Genomic DNA, 21,235 nt, shown 5'->3' with positions numbered 1-21,235 from the left:
GTTCTCTTGTTCTGTCATTTAATTGTAGTTCTGGAAAATCAGTCAAAGGCACCAATCATTTCTTGTAGCTTTATATCAAAATATCAAAAGTAGGGTCTGCAAATCAGGTACATGGTGCTGAAAAGAGAGGATGATAAACTACAAGTACATTTGTTAAGCAAACACAAAATGCAGTTTTTAAATGAAGGGGAAACACAATCAAAACCTACATAGCCATCCTTTAGATCCCCTTCGGGGATCAATACAGTATCATTTCTTTTTTTTAATTAATTTATCAGTATGATAAAATAAAAGGATGTGATAAAATGAGTTGGTTACCTCTCAGAAGCTGAAGGGATCCAGCTTTTTTCCCTGCAGCTCTTCATCTAACAGCTCACTGTGGCTGCTCCTTTTTGTTCCACTACTCCTTTAAACATAACAAACACAAAAAATCATGGCAATATCTGAATACTCTGCCTTCATCTGTACTTTAGCTGTGTCTTAATACAGGCCACATTTGGCCACTGTCAACTGGTTTCTGATAATTAAAATACAGAAACACTGCAGTACTTTTATCAGAAGGCCATAGGCTCATTCACCACTGTGTGATTTAATTTGATGACAGATAACAACTCCGGCTTCCTCCCACTTCCAAAGACATGCTCGTTAGGCTGATTGGTGACTCTAAATTGACCCTAGGTGTGAGTGTGAGAGTGAATGGTTGTTTGTCTCTGTGTTAGCCCTGTGATAGGCTGGTGACCTGTCCAGGGTGTACCCCGCCTCTCACCCGATGCCAGCTGGGACAGGCTCCAGAAACCCCCGCGACCCTAGCGCAGGTTAAAGCGATATGGAGGATGAGATGAGGTAGTTACTTAACAGACATTTATGTAAATGAAAATGTTTGTTTAAACTTAAAAGGAGTTAGCTGTATGTGTTCCTTTTTCCATGAACATAGGTGGACAAACATATTTGAGAGGACCTGAGTTTAGACACAAGACAGTAAGAAAAGAAAAAAAAAAAAAAAAAAGAAGCTTGTGCTTTTCTTGAATTTGTCCACCAGGTGGAATAAGAAGCAAAGAATCTGCTACATGACCAGCACTTGAACCAATCAAATCATTACCTCATTTTACTAGAATAAGTTTCTTAATTTCTCCCTTTTTCTCACGTCTACAGCCCCCGTCACAGCCAGTTCCAGTTCTTAAGAATGTGCTGGTTTTGAAGTTTTGAAGAAGAGCGATTCAAGCTAATCTGTGGTTTTTAGGAGAAACTTCTGCTAACGTCCCCTCTGTGTACTCGCTCAGCACGATCAATAATTCAGACCCCGGGTAGTCTAGGTTTCCACTCTGAAAGAAAATAAAGGTGACAGCTTGAACCTTGCTGAGGAAAAGTTGAAGAGAGATTTGGGGATTATTTTGCAAAGCTTAGCACTGACTGGGCAGTTTTTGTGATCCGAAAATTTAGTTTTCACCTGATATCCTCTTTTTAGATGCGAGGCTCTGAGGTCCAAGTGTCTTTGGGCGTTTCTCTGTCTGGAACCATCACTCACACTGTCAGGCCTCCGTGACCTTAGGGTGGTTCGGTCTTTATATATTTACGTTATATACACATAAATCACGTTCATTTCACTTCCGCTGATAACAAACACGTCTGGCTGATTATGATATAGGAAGAAGCTGCAGTTAGAGTAGACAAAAACAAAGGTGACCCCATTTTTCAGAAAGCAAAACAAAGTAGTTTCAATATTTTATTAAGAAATGATTTTACACAAAAGTTAATCTTGCCAACTACTTGTCAACTGTTTGTTAGGCAGCCATGAGTTGGTTTGGGAGTTTTTCTCCCCCACTGAGGTAAAATTGCTTAATGTAGCTGCAAAGCAACGTGTGGATTAACGTAGTTGCATATTCACGCCTCTAACTAACTCAGGACTTTTTAGGCTTAAGGGCAGTAAGATGCTACTTCCGATCCTTTTACTTTAAAGGGTCAGAGGTGTGAAATGTTGGGCGGTCAATGAGTCTTCCTTCACTATGTTAAGAAAAAGTTTAGCAGCAGTAGAAATATTAAATACTACACACAAACAGCCTGATGGAGGGGAAAGGCTCCAAGTGAAAGAATCTTTCCTCTGTAGTCCCAGGAATGATTAGACACCATGTCGAGCCTGTCTATGGTGACTGTACACGGGAGGAGTTTGCCTTTGAAAATCAGGTGAGGTCATATAAACAGTGAGCCTCTATAAGGAGGAGGTCATGGTGGATGGATGGGTCAAACATCCAGCATGGACACTGGGATTTATCTTCTGTGTGAAACCAAACATCACTTTTTACTGACGCATTATTATTATTATTTGACTCAGTTGACCTGCTGTTTTATTTATTTCCTATCATTTATCTAATAATTCTTAGTTTCGCTTTAAAGTTGAAAAAGTTTGGCTTAAAATAGAACAGCTCACGAGATTAACCGCACATCAAAAAATTCCATGCCATTCTGGCATGAGTCGAGCTGGCTGGTGCATCTGTGGGTCGTCACCCTCTCACGTTCATGTTCGTTCTGCTTAGAACACGTCAGGAGAAGCTAATGCAGCATCTTCAAAAACAATACGTATGTATATATATTATATAACATATATAAAAATGTCTAATCAACCAAAGATTTTGCAGCCTCCCTGCAGTAACTGCCATAGGGTTCGCAGACCCCCTGTTGAAAACCCATATTAAAGACCATGAAGAACAGTGTGCCAGCAAATAATAAATATTTTGGAATATGCGTGTGATATGCTTGTTTCATCATTATTTACAGTTGTTTGTAACATTGCTTGAGCTAATGCTGCTTTTTTTTTGTTTTTTTGCATTGGCAGATACTTCAGGTTTAATCCGTCATGAGGGGACAGCCCTACCATCGTCTCCACGCTCAGAGAAGTTGTCTTAACATTTATTTTATTTCCCTTAAACAAAGGAGATTTGCTCCAGGAATGTTTATCATCTAAATTTTTTCAATAAAAAAATAATTTTAATGTAATTATTGAGGCATTTAGAGAGGACACTACTCAGCTGTGTCCACATAATCACGTTGCTTTCTGCAATTGAACATAAAGAGAAAGGGAGTTGTTGCCCGATTTTGTGCAGACTTTTGACGTTTTGTCATTATGACCTAATATTGTGCCTCCAAAACAGTTGTGACTAATCAGAGAATGGACATGGACCTTCTGAGGGTGTCCTGTGGTGTCTGGAAAGAGGTTGTTCTTAGTGGAGGTCTTGAGGGGAGGGGCCTCTGTGGATCATCCCACAGATACTTGATCAGTTTGGGATCTAGTGAATTTGGAGGCCAGGTCAACACCTTGTGCTGTTGTTCGTGTTTTCTTGGTTGTTCCTAAAGCATTGTAGTGTCTGTGTCAGGCTGCATCCTGGGGACGGCTGCTGAACATCAGGCCTGATCCACGTGTAGTACATTCCCCACTGATCCAGTGCAGTGTCGTCTTATCATTGCCTTTCTGACTCTGTTCTTGGGTATTTGCTGCAGTCATCAACCATGTCCAGCCTCCAGCAGTCTGCCCTAGATAGACTGAACCCAAGACCAACCCTGTATTACCACCTTTTTAATTCTAGACACCTTTTTTGTCAAGTTGACATATCACACAAGAAGCACATCATATGTTTTTAAACGTTCTCATCGGATATTAATGACTACGCTGCCATTTTATTTATTGATTGCTCTGATATTTTTTATCTTGGCCTTTGAAGGCCCTTTGCAGACCAGTGTTTCCTATCAGCTTTAGCAACACTTTGATGTTCTGTCTCAGAAACCCTTAATCTGAGCAGAAGGGTGAACTGTGACACAACGTTTTCTCATTAAAAAAAACAAAAACATAATAGATTCATTAGAAACGCTTTTTCTTTCTCTTTGCACTTTTTGTTGCAAAACTATGTGTAACAATAGTTCCTCTTTTATTTCTCTGTGATCGGTCCCAGCTGTTCAGCGGGTGAGGTGGTCTTATCAATGCTTTTGTGTCACTGGCCTCAGGTATGTGCTGCAGTCACCGTCAAAGTTGAACCTAACCAGAAATCAATCCCAGATAAAGCTAGGACGCCCCTCATCTGAGTGGCTGTGACCGGCTATCCTCCCACTGTGGACGGTGATAAAACGCAATAGCAGTGAACGAGCCACTGCTTCTTCTTTCGCAATAACTTAAATGCAAGCGAGCACGGTGTTCTGTAGAGCTCATAAGAAAATATAGCTCCGTATGTTTGTATATCATGTCTGGTGGGCCAAGGTCTGATTGGGCAGCTCTCTCTGAGGGTGTAGCACTCAGCAGGGAGCCTGTGCCTGAGGTGAAGTGATGGTTTTGTCTCCGCAGGCCGGCGGTCTGTCTGACTAAAGTCTGTTTATCCCATCTACACAAACAAAAGGCAAACACACACTGACTGAATGCTCATCCGTTCGTAAAGGAGGAGACATTATCATATGTAAGTAGTCTATCACTGTCCAAACAGGTAGCCTACGTAGATTAGAGCTAGCCTTTCAATCACATTTTATTTGGTTAGAGGATTTCTTGATATAAGTGGTCTCAGTGAAGGACTTTTTACACTATGACCTTTGGTTATAAAGGTTTCCATAGATTCACACCATCAGGAAGTTCTACCAAACAAACATTAGACTAGATGGGCTGTGTTTGAAGGTGCTGAGGAGCTCAGAAGAGCATGTCAGTGTTTAACTTTCATTCATTCATCAGCCATCTATTCATTCATTCATCGGTGGTCTGGATGATTGGGTCTGTATGCCATAAGAGGCACCTTCCCTTTGCGTGTGTCTGCATGAGAAGGCCGAAAGGAGGAGCGTGTTCATTCCTTCCTCAGACTCTATTCTTACAACATCTTCACTCCGCGTTTCATTATTTTTAGCGCCCATTTCATATCCTTTCTGTAGCCCCTGACCACTGAGCGGCTTTGCTTCAGCGTCTCACCGAGTGATTCATTCATACATTCATAACCCTGTGCGTATGGAACCAAGGGAACCATGAGCAAATGTCATCAGTGGGGGGGGGGCAGGTGGGTGTTTGGGGGGGAGGGGGGCGGTGATATTCATAACAAAATCTAATTATAGGATTAAACTTTTTAATTATTCATTGTTTCCTGTCAGACAGTGACTGTGTGGAGTATTTTATAATGGGCAACTTTTACTTAGATTAAATGATTTAAATCCTGTTTCATTAAAAAAGAAGAAGAAGTTTCCTTCTGAAAAATCATTGAATGGTGAATGTGAGTTTGAATATTTCACACATTTTAAAACATCACATACTGTAGCTTCAGTCAGCAGCTGGATTAAGCTGATGGAATATTTTGTGTTATTTAAATGGAAAGGAATTAAGGAGGGAGAATCCTGAGCTCAAAGGTTGAGTCTGCCAAGGAGAATATTCCTGTCTCCTGGTCGGTCTTCTGAAGGCCACCTTCAGCTACCTGTGGAGCAGTGACTGCGTGTGATTTCCAGTGAGGAAGCCCCAATCAACACCAAAACAGCTTGCCTCACTTTCGGCTTCCGCGCACCGGGAGCCCGTTGATAGGCCCTCCTCACCGGAGCGTTTATCAGTGCAGAGCTTTATTAGAAGCGAAGCCCGAAGGGGGAGGGGCCACCCCCTTCTTTCCTGTTGGGGTATGGTGATAGATAAGTATAAGACCCCCCGCAAGAATGCGATCACATAGGCAAAAACGAGTCGTTGTGCTGTCTTCTCTCGGTCGACGCTCCAAAATGCAGCAGCTGATCCTTCCCGTTCTCCTGGCATCCTTCTGGACAATCTGCACAGGAGCAGGAGGTAAGTCTGCGCTCAATCCTAGCTGGAGAATATATTTATTAGTAGTAGTTTAATTTCTAGTGCCCTTTTATTAATCCTAAATTGAGAAAAGTAAAATAAATAAATAAATAAATAAAAAATGCGAAAATGAACCGAATAATGATTTAATTATTCTACAGTCTCCTCTGTTTTTGTAGAATTTCAGCCAACATTTATTATATGTTTGATATTTCTGATGGAATCGTTGACGTTATTTCATCTATATCTATCTCCATTTTTGCCATTGATTAATTTTAAATATCCAAGTTCATGTAACCTCGAATATGTAATTGATCTCATGACTAAACGCGAGAGAGCCTGAGAGCAGCGGGGGTGAAGTTGGCTTTCACCAGCTGTTTTCCAAACATGACGACCGCTCCATTAAATCAAAAAGTTGATATGTTGCGGAATTCCACGACTTTAAGGAGACAAAAAAGAAAAGAAAAAAAAAGAAAGAAAAGAAAGACGGTCTGCAGAAAGGGAGAAGCTCCCCGGATGAAAGCGAGGCTGCACCGGCACCAAGACCGCTCCAGAACCCTCCTGCCCCCGTCCATCACGCTGATGTGTGACCGGACATTCCTCCTCGAGTCCGACCGACGGGCTTGTATTTAGCTCACTCTCGCTCCAGGGCATCAGCGCGGCCACAGACAAACGCAGGCAGGACTGACTGATCTGAGATTCCTCCAGAGCCTCTGTGAGTCCGTATCGGGCACCCTCTCTCCACCCCCCTCTCTCTTTCTCTGGTGCACCTGCTCGCTCCGCGCTGAGCCAATCGCAGTCGTTTGCGCCCTAGTTGCCGCAGAGAGACTCGCCATGCGCCAATGTCTCCCAATTCTCAGCGATCGATCGCGAGGCTTTTAATTTCACGAAATGCACAAAGGTTTGGCTGCAGGACTCTACTGGAGTAAATTAGCAGCGTCTGCTGTCCGAAGTTGCTCGGCCCACAAAAGCGCACATGTGGAAGGAGAAGGAACGCTCCCTTTCCGCGTTTCCTTTTTAACTCCTTTTTTCCCCTGCGGCCTTTAAAATGTGGCCAAACGTAGCTGTGTGTTAAAATCTAAGTAAATCTTTCAGGAGGATCAGCTGTCATTATTATGCGAAACCCATAATGGACATTTGACGCTTTAATGTAATCACAGGTTCTTAATTATTTGATCAGTTCTCCCTCCCTGACTTTTATTTATTTTTATTTTTATTTGTGCCCCCCTGTCATTAATTGTGTTGCATTTATTCTGAATTTCATGTTTAGGTGATGCGCCCTGTATTATCTGAAAAAAACAGTCTGTACACTCTGCATCATTTCATGCCAGTGACCCACAGCCAGACGCACAGAGCCCCAGCGGATAAAAGTTTTGTCCCAGGAGTAAAGACTGGAGTGTGTCCGTGTCTACGAAGTGACAAGAGCGGAAAGAAAAATCTCCACTGACACCAAATTAGTGGCGCACGACAGGGTACAGGAGCTGGCACAGGCTATTTGCCTCAGTCCCCGCTTTCACTAATTTTCCTTTCCTTTATGTTTGAAATGCGGCTCTACACGGAGGCACACGGCACAATGGCACGAAAAGATCCGTCCGCCTGTCTTCACGTCGCGTTTCTTTTTTCTTTTTTCGCCGCCTTCTTTTTCCGTCTTGACACTTTCCTCAGCTTGCTCAGTTTACTCCGTCAGATCTCTCAGACCCAATGAAACCCACTCCCATTGTTAATTTGCTCTGCGCCGCGCGACAGATAAAAAGCCGAGCGCTGATTGGTCAGCTGTTGTGCGGACAGAAATCTCATTGGTTGAAATGAAAATAGGCGACTGTGAACGGCTGAAATGCATGTTTGGTTGATGGAGGAAGAATAAAGGTAACTGAAGTGTTTAATTAAGCAAAATTAGGAATACCAAATCAAAAAAAAGGTAGATTAACGAAACAACATATTATTAAAAGACAGCTGGCGCCCTATAATGTTAAAAAATAAATTATAAAAACTAAGTAATTCACAAGAAAAGCTATCTAATAACTGCAGTGGACTAAAAATGTAGAAGTATAATGTGGCACAAAATGAAAATACACTTTCCAGCAGTGGTTCCAAAGAAGACATGAAGAATGAATTGTCAAACCTCTTATAGGAGCTGTTATGATCCTGTCGTCATGATGTGCTACAATGGTCATGACAGATGCCTGGTGACCTTTATTATCACCTTTTATTAGAGGCAGCGAATACATTTTGTCTTTGCTGCACTGAAAATAACACATTTGCTGTCAGAAAGTGGGGGCAAAATTGAGTCAAGGATTGAAATGAATCATAATCCTTTAATAAGCTCAGCTCACTGGCTGTGTGGACTGAGCGTAATTAGAAAGTTGGAAGTTTTGTCTGTCATGCAGAGCCCACGCTCAACTCAAGCGCACATAATTCCTGAGACAAGACTTAGAAACGGGTAAAATAACGATGGCTCCACTGAACCCCATCTAACTACCCCCTCCCCAAATGTTTGTCCCTGGCTCTGTTTATTTTCAGTGCCTATTCTCTTGCTGGAGCAGGAGGAAAAGACCTAACAACACGACAAAAATAAACAAGCACACACTTCCTTCACGAACTCACGGCGAAGTCCTCACCCTCCCTAGTTTTTTTTTTTTCTTCAATGGCATGTGTGTTTTCTCATAAATATTTGATTTGTGAGATAGCTGCAGATATTTGTCTCCGAGTCAGGAGGAGAAACATGCAAACCAATTGTGAAATATTAATAAACCCCCAGACAAACATGTGAGAACGGGACCTCGCCAATGTAAAAGATTGTCTCTGTGTATGTTCCGATAGCACGGAAAGATAAAGCACCAACATCAACTTTATTTGTGAATAGGAAGACAGTTTGTGCGTATAAAGGTTTTTTTTGTGTGTGTGTGTGGCAGCGAAAAACAAGTGACTTAAGTAGAGAACAATACATTGTATGCAGCAAGCAAAACTCAATAAAGGGACACATTTTTAAATATATATAAAATGTGGCTGGACTCTTGCCAGCATATATTGCAAAAGGAAACATCCCATCCTGCTCTCGGCTGGTGTCACCCTGAGGTTAACAACTGAGGGAACTGCCTGATATTAGACCTTGTGCTGATAAATTCATTGTCTGTGTTTCAGACTGGTGCTATCAGTCCCAGTTTTCCTGCGATCATCAGTGCAATGGTGAGCTCTTTTAACTCTTTTTATTTTTTAAAAACACAAAAATTAGGCCAACTTTATACAACATGTTTTTACCTCTACTTGGGAACTGCTGAAAACTCTTACCAGAGAGTCTCAACCTGCTTTCCGGCTCACACGGCTGGCCGGAAATATAGGCAGCAGCCAGTCTACTCTTCTCTATCTACTCTTACGCACACAGACAACCGACGTAACGCTTTTCAAATTTAAGCTGTGTGCACTCCTCTGTTGGATGGCTCAAACCGACTCAGTGTTGAAGTTGTGTCAAGACAATGTAGTAAAAGCAAAAATGACAGTTTCCAAAATTCTCTGCAGATTAAATCGATGAATCTTAGAAAGTAGGACACAGGACTGGATAAACGTGTTCACTTCATGATGAATATTAAACCTGTAACTGGAGAAGTAAAAGATCTGAGAATTCCCCTCATGAAAATGCAGCCTGATAAGATGCTCTTGAATGAATTGACCTGAAAGTGATGTACAGATGCAGAATAGTGCAGGACCGAGGATTAATCCCTGCAGTACTCCTGCATTTGATTTGTTGTTCCCAAGAGACTGCTAAAGCTGCTAAAATAGTAGAGTATTAATTAGTGTCGGTTCAGTGCCCCAAAACAATGGAAACTGCACTAAAAGTAATCAGTTCAACTTCTTTAAGTCTATGTTTTCCATGTTTTAGCCCCTGAAAATTGGAACCACGCAAACAGTGGCTGTGTAGGGAGAAAGCAGTCGCCCATTAACATCGTCACCAGAAAGGCACTGAAAGATGAGCGCCTGACCCCTTTTGAGTTCGGCAACTACCAGGAGACCTTCAGAGGCACTATCAAAAACAACGGCCACTCCGGTAAGCTGACTTACAGCAGAGTAAACATCAACAAGCCGTCAGCGCCGTGGAGCGGTCATGTGAGCTCCGTTTGCTTTGTGTGTGTCGACTCCAGTTCAGGTTGGAGTTCCTCATCTCAGCACCATCTCTGGTGGAGGTCTGCCCACACGCTACAAGGCGGTGCAGTTTCACCTGCACTGGGGCAAAGACGGAGGGCCTGGCTCTGAGCACACCATCGATGGGGAGCAGTATCCCATGGAGGTACCTGAGACTTCTTCCTCCTCACAGCCTGTCTGAAATGAGCAGGTCCAAGGCCAGGCCAGGCTTATTATTAGATTGAGTCAATTCATTTTTTAAAATATATTTTTAGTAAGTACCAGCTAAACTTGGACTTGATATCTGTCCTGTTGTTGGACCATGGAATCTCCACAAATGATAAAGTAATGGCAGTTCTGCTGGTAGTTGTAACCGCCAAATGTTTTTCTCTACAGCTGCACATTGTTCACATGAAGCACGAATACACTGATTTGACTACAGCACTGAAGGACCCAGAGGGGATTGCTGTTCTTGGATTTTTCTATGAGGTAACTCTTGCTTTTCCAGACTACATCAGATGTGAAAAGGGACAGTTCTGATAAGCATTTCTATACATTTCCAGAGGTCCAACAGTGCAAACCGGAAGTACGAACCCATCATCAACAGTCTGAAAAGCATCAAATCTACAAGTAGGTATTGAGGTCCAGTACAACAGACCAAAGACACAGCGGCACAGCTTTGTTACCTGCTAATATAACCTGCTAAGCTGTGGCTTTTTTTTCTTTTCAGGCTTCAACACTTCTCTGCCTCCCATCTCCCTCACTCAGCTGATCCCATCTGAGCAGAATCTGACCTCCTACTACCGGTACAAGGGCTCGCTGACCACCCCGGGGTGCTCTGAGGCTGTCATCTGGACTGTGTTTGAGAACCCAATCCCTTTGAGCATGGAACAGGTGAGAGTAACAAAACACATCGGAACAAATACACCTGACCTAAGTGTTAGTCACATCAAAGGTTGAGCTGACAGTAAGCTTTCATGCACAGAAAGGGAAGAAGTACTATTATTATTTCCAGTCCAAATTTAATATAAATAGTGAAGTTTGTATAATAATGTACCGTTTTTAAAAGTAGACTTTAAAAGTTCAATTAATTTGACTTTTTCCTAAGTTTTGTGTCTAATTTGTGCCTGAAATAATATAATAATTTTTCCTTGTTTGGCTTGATCACTTATTTAAAATAAAACACATGAGAAGAAGTATCCCCAACTAGACACTGCTAAATCGTAAATGTGCTCTCTTATTGGGGGAAAAAAAAATGTAGTAGAATTTATTTCCTTTTGTATTGTGATGAGAAAAAGTAGCATAAACAGAAATAAAGAACTCAAGTAACTGTTGTTAGTTGAGGTAAAAACTTTGCAGCAGATTCACGCACCTCAAAGAAGACGCAGAGCCTCACATTTATTACCATGAATCTTCTGTTCCTCCAGCTGGCAGCTTTCTCTGAACTCCAGTTCCATGAAGGAAAGAGGATGGTGGGAAACTTCAGGCCGGTCCAGCCCCTTAATGGCCGACAGGTGTACAAGTCAGGAGGCGCAGTGATCCTTGCCAGCTCCCTCCTCCTTGTGGCTGCGGTGGCCACGGCTTTGGGACTGTCCCAGCTCGACTAGAGTGAGACGCCCCGCGCTGCACTGCGACATCCACGAACACGAACGTTCTGTTTCATCAGCTGAGCCCTGGTTCGCAACATCTCCACTGCATGTTTGCTAAGATGAAGGACCACGTCGTAGTGCAGCCAATGTCTCACCTGGCGTTCCTCCCTTATGACACAAATGACAGAGGCGTTCGAGGAGCGCCTTATGAAACGTGCTGTAAGGGGATCGATCAGCATCCATGCATGCTTAGTGAAGCAGTTGGTCTTATTTCAGCATCATGAATGTGCCATAAAGCAGGTTACAGAGCACTCAGAGTGACAGCTGGATTCAACACTAGATCCCTAAGTCATGCCCTGATTTTTCCCAGCATCACCCTAAACACCAACACTCGTCACACATACTCTTTAGACCTCTTCCACCTTGTCCAATGTCAGGTAAATTTAGTCCTTGCTAATGTCGGAGTGAGTTGCCTATTGCAGCCTCATGACGGGACACGTGATGCGTTGCTCTTAATGGGGCATGTGAACGGCGTGGAGTTATAAATAGTAGAACTGAGTCATAAAAATAAGCTCCATTTCAAAGCCAGCGGTCAAAGAAGTCAGCAGTTTGGTAGGTGCAGGAGCGCACAGCGCTACTATCCGGTGCACCCTCTCACAGCAGTTGGTTTGGGGTAGGACCCAAGGGTGAGGGGTGAGAGGTCTCTCCTTTTAATCCATGAAGAACAACTGTATGGTGTTCTGAGAGCAGAGCTGCAGCATCTTTGGCGGTAGAGTCAGCGGAAGCAGGCAAAGGTGAAGATGCAGAGATGCTAAAGCTAACGGTGTGTCACGAAGCCTCACTTTTGAGGAGCTGACCAACATATATACACTCTCATACCAGCATCTTCTTTTTTTTTTCGTGCATCTCGAACGTGAATCGCATGAATCTGCATGTCTCAATGTTCTGGGTGTTTAACATGAGCGAAAAGCTCTCGGCTTCTGGAGCGAAGCTGCACACACGAACACCAGTGCTTGCCAAATTCATAAACATACACACACACACACACACACACACACACACACACACACACACACACACACACACACACACCTCAGTCAGTCTGTTTTCCAGTTTTGACCTATGAAGTTCAGTGAGCTTATCTGTGGGAGCATGTGACCGTGTTGATGGCTTGTATTACAGGCTCTCGGATGCGCTGAATGTTATCGACTGTGAATTACACCCCACTGAGTTCTCACTTATTTATTCAGGAGGACTCGTTATGTATCCTAGTGCGAGATCTGTGCAATTTTCCAGCAAGATTTATTGTGATGATTGAGCAAAGAATCCATGTGTTTTCCATTGGTTCATAATATATCAAGAGATATTTCTATGCTGTGAATTTATGTACTGAATGTGTATACAGATATGAGATGCACAATTATTGTTATTTATGCATTGTAAAGTTTATATAGTACTGAATGCCAACCGGTATATGAAGCATCAAAGTTGTTCATGTCCAATCGAGTTTACGTATGATGTTCAAGTGCTATCAGGCTGCAACGCTCGAAAGTGTCGTAATATGGAGAATGTGTAAAACTGAACAATAAACGACTTCCATGCCTTTTTAACGATGCCGTCTTCTGCTTGCACGGGCACAATTTAAGCAGACGATCAAAAGGGTGTTTGGCCTCCGTGACAGTCCTGCCCCCTCATATCTGCACTGTGAAAATTGATATTGGGTCCACTGGCTCTGACACACAGACAAGCCTCTCAGTTCGCTGACCGATTCCCCCTCGGTTCTGTTAGGGGAGTGAGAGAGCGCTCAAAGTTCCCAATCCCTTAATCCTTTTCTAATTGACTTGTTCTTGATGTTATAGAGGCCGTTTTTTGGATGCAGTTCTCTTTACACTCTTCACTCTTCACTCTTCACTATCAGAGATACCAGACGTACACAAACACACCGAAACCTGACACTTTCTTCTTCTTCTTGCCCCCGTCCTTATCATTTGCTGCCCCCTGTCATTAAAAAAAAAAAAAAAATCAAAAGGCTTATTGTGACAGGCAGACTTCAGAAGACAGCTGCCTTTCACAGAGGCATGTGTTGGGGTAAGAGAGCACACACAATAGCTTGAATTGAAGCTCCCTGTTCATTCCCTGGTCAAGCCTCTCCTGGTTCAGATGAGCATCAGTTAAGGACTGTGGATCAAGGGGAGGATGCTTCAGTGGACTCTTGCAATCTCCTAGTCGGCAAGACCGCGCCCATCAAACCACTCTCCACCAATGCCCTGCGTCTCTGGGGTCTGTGGGACAAAGGGCACCATTTTCTCCGGGAGAAACCAGACGCATCCTCATATTGAATGTGACCCACCCTTTAGCACGCAGAGAAGCCCATCAGATAGCCAGCTGCAGTTAAAGGTCAGTGGGCCAGTCTTTGTCCACGCGGTCCAGAGAAAAACAAACAGTGTCACCTTTATCGCCTCTTGCCGCTGCTATCCTTCTTCCTGCTCCTCAGTGTTGGTCCCAGTCTGTTGACTGATTCTCCAGTGTGTGTGTGTGTGTGTGTGTGTGTGTGTGTGTGTGTGTGTGTGTCGCCATCAAGCTGTCACTAAGGAATATCTGTAACCCAATCAACTTGGTTTCAATCCAAATGATACACCCCCTAACCTAGTTATTGTGCTGTCAGTGATATAACTCCTGGAGGTGTCTGCCAGCTATAGCGGCCTTGATGTAACACTAGCCAGCGGTGGAAAATAAATCCAGGTAAAGGGGCAGCATCTAGCCAGCAGCAACGGCCTTCCCTGCTCTTGTTTTTATGGGGATAAAGATCCGGAGGAAGCAATCAAAACGAGCCAAACATTCATTTCTTTTAAATTAAACTCGGAGGAGATGAGGAGAATGATGCTTTGTCTTTCAAAGTTTAGCACACAATGGGTTTTCATTCGAGAAAAGTGATACTAATACAGAGAGGGACTATGAACTGCTAACATGTTTTTTTTTTATAATTTATTACAGAGCAGACATTGTTATATCCATTAATACACATTTCCCATCAGTGGGAACGATATCCTGTCATTTATACCCAGAAGAAGACATCTGTTTATATGCAGCACAGTGATAAATGACGAGAAAGAATGTGAAGGGAATTAAAGTCGTTTCATTTCACAGAGTAGTGTTTATACAGCCTTACTCCATTCTCCCTTTCAACGACACTTGCTCTTCAAATGCATTGAAGGTCAGAGGTCGTTGTAGTCAAAATTAAGACATGTCAAAATCTGTGATGTCTCGATCTGACCCTGATCTGCGCTCTGATCTCCGAGGCGTTTCAGGAGCACCGTGGCGTCTGGTGACGAGGAGACGAGATCAGCAGTGCCGAGGCGGCTCAGCGCACCCAGTGTTAGACCCATGAAAGTGGAGTCAGTAAAGTAGACAGACCTGGCTCTGAGGCGATAGGTTAACCACTGTAATCCCTCTTAGGAGCAGCAGCTTTGGGAAAGTGATATGGATTAGTCTGGTCCACCGTAGACTGGAGTTCATGGAGGGATAAGAGAGGTGGACACATCACAAAGGAAAGTCACTCAGAAGAATCTACCGTCAGGGGGTCGCCATTCGGTAACTGCGCCCTAATATTCAGCGTGCAGAGTGCAGCTTGCAGATTTTAGGAGGAATGGACTGGGCCTGCCCTAAAACGGGCAGTTGCAGGTCGGCAGGTCTGAAAATAGAAGCAGGCACTTCTCAAGCGACCCAGATTTTTGGAACTGCATGGAAGCAATTTTCTGAAAGAAAGTATGAACAAGGTTAACAAGAGACACTGATAAACCAAAACAGTGTGACCATCCTTGCAGAAAATTCTCTCAGTAATTTGTATTCCTGAATTTTGAGTCCCGAATTCTGCCAGATCTCTCAAGCTGCCCCGTGTCATCTGATAATGGTACTTTCTGTCATTCTGTTCCACCAACATGTTTGGAATTTCCTGTTTTATTTTGTGATTTTTTTTATTATTTTTTTTGTGGTTTCCTGTCCTGTGTTTTCTCATACATTTCTTGACAAAACCAATGCGTTAGCAGCAGGTCCATTCAGACTACATGCACATTAATAACTAGGTTCAGGTTCCCTTTGTCACCACTCCTTAACGCTCGCTGGTCACCATCATTGTTTTGTTGCTTTAATATACCCGCCACTTCCCATCTTCTTCAGACATCATTTCTCACCCTCACTTTTTTTTTTATTGGCTGTTACAGATGGGTCAGTAATCAGTTCACACAACCTGACTGCTTCCAGATTCAGCTCACAGATTTTTGTGCCAACTACCCCATGCCAACTGTCCAATTAGTGCAGACTGGTACAGAATTTGCCCTACTTGCCCAAGCTTTTTATTCCAGACCAGAAATGTCTTTGCGTAGACTGGACAAAGTGACACTGAAAGTCAAAAACATAAGCATTAGGGGTCATAGCGAATACTGTGACATACATTATCAGTCTTCAAGTGATAGAAGTGGGAATGAATTTTCCCAAAAGGATGTGAAATCCCAACGGACCTATAACGTATCCACATTTAAAACAAACAAAAACATAAATTTGAAGAAATCTATGACTGCCTCTGTCGATCCATACTAACCACAGCGTATTTAAAACCGAGTCAGAAGGGGATATCCGGCATTTTCAAACTGAATTTTGAACTGTTTTAAAATCTGTTTCATTCCTGCAAATTGTAAGTTGAAGTTCATGTGGATCAACATGTCCCCGCACGTCCCCAACAGCCTGTCATATACTGAGCATGAAAAAGCTCCATATTTTTTCACTGACAGATTGCTTATCATACAGCATTAATAGAGGCACAACACCGTGGCCTCTGGTTCCCTCACAGACTCTGGTTTCTGTGGAACTGTTCGTGTTTGAATATTGATTAGATTGTACAACACAATATGAGTAAGACGCCGTTCATTCTGCTTGCGTAAAAGCGTGTGCGGCACTGAAAGGGAGCTGGTTCTCCCCTCCCGCTCCATCTTTAAACCCCGATTACTGAGAAGGTTACGCTCAGCCCACAGAGCTGTGACGTACGAGCTGGCATTGTCTAACAGACATAGCAAAGATATGGTAAGGTTGCCTCATGCAGGCGCTATCAATTTTGGAGACTGCATGAACAGAAAGTAAAGTACATGCACAAAGTTAACAAGAAGGAAGCTGATGTCATGGAGGGTTTATTTTTTTTTGCCAAAGACCCTCTGAGGTGACCTGAGTACCGACTTGGACTGAGGAGGCGTCAGGCCACAGGAAGAAGGTTCAGGCTAGGGTGAAAGGCAGACAAAAGTACCACAAGCACCAGCACTTGCAAGAGCTGGAGGTCAACACATTCTAGTTCTATTTTCGACAACAATGTTATTCGGATGCATTGTTCTCAGGACACTGGGCAGTGCATAGGGGTGAGGGGTCTTGTAAAAAGTGAAAATTGATGTGAGGCTTTAAGCTGACCCTACATTCTTGGGTCAACCTTGTTCATGGCAGGTTTTTTTCCTGAAAGGCTCTTCCTGAAACATCAGGACTGTGATCGTCACACTATAAATGATGTATTTTTCAGTGATTGCACGTAGCTCTCGTCTTTGGTGTTTCGTTCCACGTAGAACCATTATTGAAAAAATATTAGGCCAAAGAAATCAACGAAGCTTAGTACACTGACTGCCTTCCCAGAGCCACACACAGAGTGTGTGAGCGTTCACATGTTCTTTTATGTATGACTAAATATAATCCAGCCTCCTATTTGCTATTGGTGCTACGTTTTGGGCCTGGCTGGCGGCACGCCCTGTTTGCTCGGACGCCGTGAGGAAGCGAGACGCATTATTATTTTCCAAATTGAATTTCATGAGTCACCCTGACCAGTCACAATGAAATCGAAAAGGCTGCTGCCTGCCAGTACATCAGGACAAACCCCCCCACCAGCCGATCCCCGCCCACCATCCACCCCTGGCACTCACCCACACTCACCTTCCTCCCCCTGCCACACAGCTCTGCAGATTTTTGAATAAAAATAACGCGCCACACTGCACTGAAAGAGAATTGGGGGGGGGGGGGGGGTTGGACCGCCATCAAACGACTAAAAACTGTTTGTTCTTTTCAAAAATGAATATTTAGATTTATGGAGGAAGGAGACAGAGCCAGCCACATGCAGACAGACAGGATGAGAGGACAAGAGACAGGAGACGAGTTGTCCTTGGAGTTTTGTTGTGCAGAGCTGCGTTCGCCGGTTCTCAATGCAGGCCGATAGCATATACATACTGCGTGTGATTGTGCTGTTACGATACAGTTCAGCTGCAGTGATAACGACAGGCAGCCTTCCTCAACGCACACACTCTGCTTCAAGACGTACGGCGGCGTAGATCATTATGAGCGTTCGCTTTTCAAAACTAGGTGTGACTTTTTAATGTGTGACCTTTCCGATTTCTTCCTAAATAACTTCCACTTTCACAGCACACATGACCCGTAACATTTAGCTAACCTTTTGAGGAGTGAAAGGAATTGGTTAATAATTGAACACTCCTTCACACAGTGCAGCTTAATAGAGTCAGCTGGCTGAGCGGAGCATAAACATGATGATATTATATGAAGATATTAGTAAAATGATGTTAAGCTGAAGCTTGGTGGCCACACAAACCGCTGTGTCGTCTCCATAGAGAAAATCATATTTTATATGTATTGTGATGCCAGACTGTACATGGCATTAGTCACATATATTTGACAGCACATACATAAAGTAGGGAAGGTAAAATAGCTTTCTCTTACCTTGTTACCTTGTTGGAATAAGCTAAAAGAGCGTGCAGCATTGAATGATATTTGCACAAAATGTTCAGCAGTGGGGCGGCCACAGACTGGACTACAGGCACTGAGCTGACACACGTGTGGGTTAAATGCTGCATAAATCAGCACACAGAAGACTCGTGTCTCAGACTCATTCATTCACGCTGGACCTCAAGTTAGCAGGCCTGTTTTGTTCTTGTGTTGTGTGCAGTATTAAACATTCAATTTCCATTCCGTTTCACTGAATTTACAGTTTAACGTTGCTTCACTTCTTTTAACCAGTGTGTTGCAGCATCACTTTCTTAAGAAGTTTCTCGTGTAATAGCGGGGTGAGGGAAATTGCTTTAAAATGTCATTGCATGTTCCACTGACGATACCACTTGTTGCAACGGGGCATTAAACAGCTGGTGGACTTTGTCTTTGTATGTCGAAATCACATCATGAGTTGCTTCAGCGCGCATTACTTTTAAGAGGGCTACATTTTAACATGGCGATGGCTTCAGCTAAAAGGTCACAGGATCAAAGCTGTTACATTTCATCTCCTAAGGGTCATGTACGTGTGACCTCCTTAATGAAGCAGCTGCTGCAGGTGAATGGGACGCATGTGTCACTTCTCATCTCCGTTGCCAAAGTGGTCTGGCCTTTCCAGGCGCTAGTGAAATATCTTCCATATATTGTTCCAAGCAGCCCCACCACCTTTCCCAAGGGAGGTACGGTAGGATTAGTGGTTTGGCGTCTCCAAAACAGAGCTGCGTAAACCTTCACCCCTGACGCCTTCCACGGCGGAAGAAGGATATAGGAAATGTTGAGGACTTCCCTTTCTTTTCTTTCCTGTGAGCTGATTTTCAGCAGGTCGTCCTTAGCACCGCGATGAACAATTAAGCAACAAGAGACAGTTTCTTGGTCAGACATTTGTTTCACAGCTGAATGAGGCTCAGGGGCGTCTGCACACTGCAGCCCAGAGGTGTAGATCATATTCAACTTCTTCAGTTTTTGTGCTGAATTAGACGAAGCGCTCCGGTTTCAAAGGGGATGCATCAAGAGCATTTGGAGGGTGACATTACTGTTCCTGTGGCCAAGTCAATCATGCACACACGCATAAAAAGAACATTGCACGCATGCATGCAAAACACAATGAGGATGACCTTACTACTGAGTGGAAACCCAGGTCAAGTTACAATAACCACAAAGGCTGTGGTTGAACATAGACATGGTTTCATTCTAAAGTGACACTGAAAACAGTGACATGTTGTTTCACATATGATTTGTCACCACATATCAATCACACACCTTCTGTCTCCCTGTGTGTCCAGCAGGATCTTGGCAGCTGATTCCTCTGCTGCGCAGTTTGGTACAGTGTGAGGCTCTCAGATGTCTGCTTTAAGTTCGTTCAGCCTTTTTCCTGCTGGCCTGAAGGGGACAAGAGGCTTCACTTTCCCTCGCTTCTGCTGACTTTGTGCTGATTTGGAATGAGAAGCTGAGAACTTTTCAAAGGAGTCTGAGGGCTCCCCCACAGGGCATGGTGCATATTATCTGCCCCCCACCCTCCCACCCCACCGCGTATACTCCCAGCTGCATTTGTTTGTGTGCCTGTGTGATCAGCTGCAAGTGGGTGTCCTCATTCTGCCCTGAATTATATTGCGCAGATGTGTCAGCATCAGAGAGCTGCATGACTGATGATCGGGGGATTACTGGGATAACACAAACCCAATAAGACACGACGAAGCCCCAGGCAGACGTTACTGGTGTAAAACTGACATCTGCACGGGTGGAAGACAGTTCTCTAGGGAAGACTTAATAGGACATCTTGATGTGTTCCATGCTGATGTACCACCACTTTGCAGTTTATATCTTTATTTTCAAATATTTGAGAAAAAGATTAAAGATATTTAAATGACATGTATATTGATTAATATATTATTATGTCTTATTAACAAATCAAGAAATCAAAGGTTAAGTAACACTTAGGCATCTTAAAGGACTAACAAACTACATTCTTCAAGAACTAAAGCTTTTTTTGCGCTTTCTCCACTATAATTACTGACTCCATAGCCAGAAGACAAGAAAAAAGAAACACAATCTTATTGCAATCTTACTGAGCAGATACAAATATTGCATGTGATGGAAATTATTTTTGATCCTATGCCATAGGTCTTCAACAGGGGGTCCACAACCCCTAGGGGGACCGCGGAGGTACTGCAGGGGTGGGTCGCAAACTTTTTGGTTGATTAGACGTTTTATATATAAATCTATCCCCCACAAATTTAAATATCTTTGAATACATATATGAATCCAACATATTTCAGCAAAGGGACACATGGAGGCAGAAGACATTATCTTTCAGTCACTCATTCAGTGATACAGGAGCTGCCTCGACAGCGCAGTTTCACACTGAGCACCACGCAAGCTGAGACCTGTCAATCTAAGGCTCCTGTACGCAGTAGGACCCACCCCTATCGCTGCTGAGCCAATCACAAGGCAGCATATTACACGCTGACTTTATCAGGTTCCCCGCATTTGGCCGAGAGACCAGTCCCAGCCCAGAACCAGCCGAGTCTCAGAGACACGCTGCAATATTAGCAGAAGAGAAGCTGATCAGCCAACTGAGGCCAAAATGGTTTGGTGATTCATATATATATATATATATATATATATATATATATATATATATATATATATATTATATATATATATATATATATATATATATATATATATATATATATATATATGGACTTGTGTATTATTTGAAAAGCTTAATATCGAAATCAATGATTTTAAATGATTAAATGATAATAATAATAATGATGTATATTTATGTATGTTAAATATAGAACACATATAGTTGGTAGGGGGTCCCTACTTAATCTCTCCATCAGTTTGGGGTCCTTGGCCTGAAAAACATTGAAGAACCCTTGCCTATGCATTTACAGAATACAGAAAAATGCCCTGTACCAGAGGAGGTTATTCTAAAGCATTTAAT

The 21,235-nt window shown here is 43.1% G+C and overlaps 1 protein-coding gene across 1 annotated transcript; it reads left to right on the top strand.

Moving 5' to 3' along the window:
* The first annotated feature begins 5,594 nt into the window (after positions 1 to 5,594).
* On the top strand, positions 5,595 to 12,380 carry ca4a (carbonic anhydrase IV a). The gene is made up of 8 exons (XM_047607900.1): positions 5,595 to 5,779; positions 8,918 to 8,962; positions 9,654 to 9,818; positions 9,913 to 10,058; positions 10,289 to 10,381; positions 10,456 to 10,522; positions 10,623 to 10,786; positions 11,320 to 12,380. Exons 1-8 carry the CDS (start codon positions 5,656 to 5,658, stop codon positions 11,497 to 11,499), a joined length of 984 nt encoding a protein of 327 aa, XP_047463856.1. The 5' UTR covers positions 5,595 to 5,655; the 3' UTR covers positions 11,500 to 12,380.
* The last annotated feature ends 8,855 nt before the right edge of the window (positions 12,381 to 21,235 follow it).

Source organism: Mugil cephalus, chromosome 15 (assembly GCF_022458985.1).
Source record: "Mugil cephalus isolate CIBA_MC_2020 chromosome 15, CIBA_Mcephalus_1.1, whole genome shotgun sequence".
In the NCBI taxonomy this organism is placed as follows: Eukaryota; Metazoa; Chordata; class Actinopteri; order Mugiliformes; family Mugilidae; genus Mugil; species Mugil cephalus.
Note: the sequence above shows the minus strand (reverse complement) of the source record. Positions and strands in the feature narration are given on the sequence as shown.

What these genes read in the sequence shown, in the direction of transcription:
- ca4a (XM_047607900.1), top strand. Translation starts at nt 5,656, where the DNA reads ATGCGATCACATAGGCAAAAACGAGTCGTTGTGCTGTCTTCTCTCGGT. An exon ending in AATCTGCACAGGAGCAGGAG is followed by an intron (nt 5,780 to 8,917) that starts GTAAGTCTGCGC and finishes TCTGTGTTTCAG; the next exon opens with ACTGGTGCTATCAGTCCCAG. An exon ending in TTCTTGGATTTTTCTATGAG is followed by an intron (nt 10,382 to 10,455) that starts GTAACTCTTGCT and finishes ATACATTTCCAG; the next exon opens with AGGTCCAACAGTGCAAACCG.